Genomic DNA, 6,490 nt, shown 5'->3' with positions numbered 1-6,490 from the left:
AATCAGTGAAGGATCAAATCAATATAACCTGTCTGAATGTCAGGACACATCTTAATTACCAGAACTTTGTAGGCAGGGAAAGGAACATACCCACAGTTTATTCCACACTGTTGTATTAAGGGACTGAAGGATAACAAAATATACATAGTAAAACTTTCTTCCAGAAAAAAGTAGAGCATGGATTTTAAATATAAAAAGAGTAACAGTACCAGTGAAAAGGGACATTAGTACAATTGAATGAGGACTAATGAAGCCTCATAGTCTGATCTCATTATACCTAAATAAGACATATAGAATGGTGTGGTACTTGTTTCAACCATTGTCTTTAATTTGTCAACATAGAATGATATTAATCTTTAACTAAAATTTAACTGACTCATTCTTTTTGAATGGATTTTATGCCTGATGTCAACACAGGAGTTCCTATCTGGCCTTAACAAAATAATGTAGCACTTGGGGACAAAAATCAAGCCAAGGAGTGCTGAACTGGAAGCCAAGATAGAGAAAACTTCCATAGCCACCATGACCTTCCCCTTCGTGCTGTGGTAGACAGGGAGGAAGGTGACCCAGACACAGAAGAATACCTGCATACTGAATGACAGAAACTTGGCTTCATTGAATGTATCAGGCAGATTCCTGGACAAGAAGGCCATGGTGTAGCTCCCAAGTGCCAAGAAGCACAGGTACCCTAGGACAGAGTGGAAGGTGATTGCTGAACCCTTGTTGCACAGAAGGATGATGTGGCCATGTTCAGCATGAGTATCTTGATCAATGAAGGGTGGAGAGGTAAGCAGCCAGATCCCACAGAGAACAAGTTCAGTCAGAGTGCACACAGGAATGATCAAGTTAGGGGCCCTTGATACCATTAGCCACCTCACCATTCTAGCTGGAACAGTGACCCTAAATGCAATAACCACTGTAATAGCTTTAGCCAACACTGTGGAGAGAGCCACAGTGAACAAAATTCCAAATGTTGTCTCCTGCAGGATGCACGAGCCTGTGTTGGGCTTTCCAATGAAGAGCAAGGAACTGAGAAAACAGATGATGAGTGTCAATAACAGGGTGTAGCTGAGGGTCCTATTATTGGCCTTGACAATGGGTGTGTCTCTGTGCTTTACAAAAACTGCAAGAACCACAGCTGTGAGAACAGAGAAACACAGCGCTGTGATGGTGAGAGCCATACCTAAGGGGTCATCAAAGGCCAAAAAGCTCACAGATTTCTGGAGGCAATGGTTCTTCTTTAAGTTTGCATAGTGACTTTCTGGACACTTCACACACTGATCCATATCTGTTCAGAAATGAAGATGACTGTGAATCAATCCTCAGGATTTGTCCTTCACTATAAGTTTTTACACAGCCCTAGCTTGTTGAAATACTTTTTCACTCGCCTTTTTTTTATTGTTTCAGAAATTGTTAAATAGTCTGTGAATAATTTCAAATCTATGCAGCCATCATTGTCTATGTTTACAAATATGGAAGCAACCCAATTTTTTTCCTTATATTTGGATCCCTCCCCTGAATTTGCATTTATTTTATAAATCATAAGGTCAGAGAATAATATGGTATAAACATGATTTCACTCAAACATTACCTTATTAAAATCATGAATTTTTGTACATATATAGTTATTTGTGTATGTATTACAATATAGACAATAATATTTGAAATTCATTTCTTATATGGTGTTCTATGCATAGGGTCACATATTTACTTATTTACATATAATTCTTTGTGTACACTACTTTGGTTCATACTATGAATGATTTTGAAATAACTGCCATTACATCCTTGAATCTAAGTCATTCACTAGTAGTTTGTTGATATATTATGTTTTAACAGATAGGGAGAGAATTCTTGAAATATTTTTAGGTATTAAAAAGAATACCCACATATTCTCCTCTTAACATTTGCGTCTTGGCCCTGTTTTCCTGTTATTTTCTAATGAGAGATAGATAAGGAGTCGATATGGGTCAGAGAGGATGTGGGGAGGATTAGGGAGACAGAGGGAGGGGAAAATTGATTCAGATTATATAGTGTGATAAAAGTCTGTGTTCAAAAAAAAAAAGGAGAGACAACGTCTTTAGTCAACAGAAAAATGCAAATAAAAATGACTCTAAGATTCCATCTTACACACATCAGAAGGGCTAAGATCACAAATTCAAGTGACACCACATGCTGGTGAGGATGTGGAGAAAGAGGAACACTCCTTCATGGCTGGTGGGAATGCAAACTAGTACAACCACTTTAGAAATCTATCTGATGATATCTCAGAAAACAGGAAATAAAGTATCCTCAAGACCCAGCTATTCCACTCCTTGGAATATACCCAGAAGGTGCTCCAGCACACAACAAGGACATATGTTCATAGTGGCCTTATTCATAATCGCCAGAACATTGAAACAGCCTATGTGTCCCTCAGTAGAAGAATGGATAAAGAAACTGTGGTACATTTACAGTATGGAATACTACTCAGCTATTAGAAACAAGGAATTCCCAAAATTTGTGGACAAATGGATTGAACTAGGAATGATCATAGTGAGTGAGTCAACCCAGAAACAGAAAGAGTCAAATGGTATATACTCACTTATAAGTGGACACTATCCCAAGGGGAATGTCTCATGAAGGTCTTCAATTACGAGGAAAATGGGATAGAGGGGAAGACATCCTCTTGGGACTCTAAGTGAGAGAAATATAGGAGATAGGGAAATAGATGGAACCTGAGGGTCCTAGAAACCTACAAGAAGAACACTATGATGGGTGGACTTGGGCCCAGGGATTCTGCTCAATCTATGGCACCAACCAAGAACAATACATACAGTCATCATCAACCCCTACCCCGATCTAACCAATGGATAGGACAATTTCCACAGTTAAGTAGAGACTGGGGGCTGACTTTCACATGATCTCAGGTGCCCCATATTTGCCCATGTCCCCTTGATGGGGAGGCCTGATGGCACTCAAGAGAAGGATAGCTGACTACCAAGAAGAGACTTGATACCCTAGCATCATATTCAGGGGGATGAGGTCCTCCTCAGTCACAGCCATAAGGGAGGGGACTGGGGTGAAAGCGAGAGTGAGAGAGGAATGGGAGGATGCATGGAATGGCATAGCAAATGAGATGTAACATGAATGATTTTATTTTCCAAAAAAAAATTAATAAAAAACAAGGAATTCACAAAAATTGTGGACAAATGGATTGAACTAGATATGACAATAATGAGTAAGTTAACCCACAAACTGAAAGACTCAAATGATATATACTCACTTATAACTAGACACTAGCCCCAGGGACATGTCCCATGAAAGTCTGAACCTACTAGGAAAGTGGGATAGATGTGAGGACATACATTTGGGACTCTAGGTGAGAGAAGTATGGGAGAATGGAGAAATAGAAGAACCAGGGGGTCTTAGAAACCTACAGGTAGATCGTTATGATGGGCAGATCTGCACCCAGGGGATCGTTACAGACTATGGCACCAACCAAGGACAATACATGCAGTAAACATTGAACCTCTAGCCAAATCTAGCCAAAGGACAGGTCATTCTCTAAAATGAGTGAAGAGTTGGGACTGACTTTCACACGAACCCTTTTGCCCCATAATTGACCAGGTCCCCTTGATGGGGAAGACCGATGGCACTCAGGAGACTGATAGCAGACTACCAAGAAAAGACTTTATACTCTAGGAGCATATACAGAGGGAGAAGGTCCCCCTCAGTCACAGTCATAGGGGAGGGGAATAGGGTGAAAGCAGGAGGGAGGGAGGAATGAGAGGATAAAAGAGAAGGGATAACAATTGAGATCTAATATGAATGAATAAATAAATAAATAACTTTTAGAAAAACAAAAACAAAAAAGGGAGAGAAAGATGATTAATTATATTAATTAATATATTTTCTGTTAAACAAAAGAAACTTAATCAGTAAAGATATAATATACATGTACTGAAGATATCAAACAAACTCTCCAGTCAAATGCTGTATTGAACAAAGAAAGAAAGAAAAAAAGAAAATCTTTTATCAGGAGTAATCATGAAAAAGATGTGAGAATTCCAAACTTTAAGTGAATCCTACATTTGACTGAGCATGCCTTGAAAATACAAAAAAAAAGGTGCTCAACATACTGCGCTTATGGTGAAATGAAACAGTCTGTCCATTCATGGACAAGGTGGATCTCTTGAGGGATCAATGCCTGCATTGCAACAACACTGTAAATCCTACTTCTCTCAAGTCTCATTCCATTTTCTTAGGTATCGCTGACTCCTGCACATGGGTTAGAAAGTTGTCAGTACTCCTGTAATTACCTGTCTCATTGGAAATCTCGTTTTCTGCACAAGGAATGCAATCAAAGCAGCAGGCAGCCTTGCCTTCCTGGGCAGCTTTCCGGAATCCAAGTCTACAGCTCTCACTGCACACCGACTGAGGAATCTAAGAGACATGAAAGCTGTTAGAAAATGTATGAACTATTGTGAAAAATCTGAGTAAATGGAGTATTTCTGAGTATAATTGAATGTTGGTTTGGATATGCTTACACTTTCAATTAATATAATATGTTTTGGTATTGCTAATTTTGGCAGCTTTGGGGCTTACATTACACACATGTTTAACTACTAGTCCAATACATGAAGCCACTGTTAAGAATAGGTGGTTAAAGTAGTGTTCTAGAAGGCCATGGTATGACTTCAGATTCAATCTACCTCTATACTTACTGGCTACTAGGCAGAGCTTTTATATTAATGAACTTGAGAATGTTGATTGATAACTTTACAGGTCTTGGATTCATTATGGAAACAAATCTCTGGGCATTTCTATACAGAATTTTATATTAACATTTATAAGAAGATGGGAAACTTCATCCAATGGAGTCAGTATTTCATTGTTTATTGTCACAGAAATAATGGAAAGTAGATAGAAGGTAAACAAACACACTGTTTGATTCTGTTTCTGGTCTGGGAACATGATGTCATCACTTCTTTAGGCTCCTGAAACATTTTTTCAACCATGATATACAGTATGGTCACAGTATTACTCAAAGAAGAAAAGCAAGTATACACACACACACACACACACACACATGCACACACACACACACACACACACACACACACACACACACACACCTGTCATGCTATTCTACCTTTTCAGAGGCTGACAAAATAGGAAATCTCACCTTACGTTTCTCTGACTTTCTTAGGATCGGTAAAAAAAAAAAAAATAAACATATCATTGTTTTGCATCAGTGAGAAAAACCTAACAGACACTCGATGCATAAGAAATATATGTTCAAGGTAATTCCTAGCCCACCTAAGAAAGACAGTCCATGACACTATTGATGATGTTCTCCTATGATTGCCTACAAAAACCTACCATGACTGTTTCTGAGAAGATCTGACTAGCAATAGATTGAAACACAAACTAAGAGTCACAAGGAAACATTGTACAGAGCTAAGGGAGCCTTGTCAAAGAGTGAGGTGAGATAAAACAGATAGGAGGGGAAAAGAACTCTACAGGAAGACCAACAGCCCCAAATAATCTGGGCCCAGAAAGGCTACAAGAGACTGATGCACCAACAAAGGACCAGGAATGGATGAGACCTAAACTTTCTATACTTATATAAGGAATAGGAACCTCAGACTTCATGTGGGTCCCCCACAAATGGGATGGGGGCTGTCTCTGATATGGTCCCAGTTGGATACCTTTCAGTCCCTTCACTGTGATATGGCTTTCTTGATAGGACACTGTTTAAGAGGATCTACACAGTTCTGCTGAGACTTAAAAACGTTGTACCAGATCTGTAGGGTGAGGTTTTCCCTTTTCAGAGGGGGAGGGGGAAGGGGGAACAGGGAGATGATGGAAGGACAAGAGGAGGGACTTAAAGGAGAGAGACGAGCGGCTACAACTGAGATGTAAAGTGAATAACTAAATAAAATTTAAAGACAAAACAAAAGAAATGTATGAGCACCAATAAAATGTGAAAATAAGCTTTTCCATTGATCAATCAGAGAATAAGAAAATAGTCTGTGTTGGCTGATTTTATGTGAAGATCCCTATCAGTAGCTGAATATTGGCTGGTACAGAGTGAGTGTCCAAGGATCATTACATCTTGAAAATTGTCTTTGTTTTTATGAAGTGTCAAAGTATAGAGATAAGTCTCTACTCACCTCTGTAAACCTTGTAGGCCATTGAATCATCTGCTCAGATAAAGAGAGCTGTTGTCCAAAGGGATCAGATGGAGAAAAGGTTCCTACTTTCACATTTAATCCAAGACCCTTTGGGAAATTCCAAAAGTTGAAAATGTCATACTGTGAATCTAAGTTTTTTCTCCCATCCATAGCTATGTGACCTCTAACATGAGTGTTCAGTAGGGTGTCCTTGAGGAAAGGAAGGAACTGAAAGAGATGTAGGAACAGAGTACAACTAGAATAAGAAAAAGAAACGGTTTTTAGTAATAAAAAAGACTCAGTGTTTTTAGCCCAACATAATGAATACCCTC

The 6,490-nt window shown here is 39.0% G+C and overlaps 1 protein-coding gene across 1 annotated transcript in view; it reads right to left on the bottom strand.

Moving 5' to 3' along the window:
* Positions 1-356: 356 nt before the first annotated feature.
* LOC311590832 (uncharacterized protein) overlaps positions 357-6,490 on the bottom strand; it is a gene marked incomplete at both ends in the record, with an annotated part of 38,689 nt that continues 32,555 nt past the window's right edge. Inside the window, 3 exon segments of the mRNA XM_084770094.1 lie at positions 357-1,288; positions 4,302-4,425; positions 6,159-6,386. Coding sequence (XP_084626220.1) covers positions 357-1,288; positions 4,302-4,425; positions 6,159-6,386 — 1,284 coding nt within the window.

Source organism: Acomys minous, assembly GCF_964271855.1.
Source record: "Acomys minous genome assembly, chromosome: 20".
Classification (NCBI taxonomy): Eukaryota; Metazoa; Chordata; class Mammalia; order Rodentia; family Muridae; genus Acomys; species Acomys minous.
Note: the sequence above shows the minus strand (reverse complement) of the source record. Positions and strands in the feature narration are given on the sequence as shown.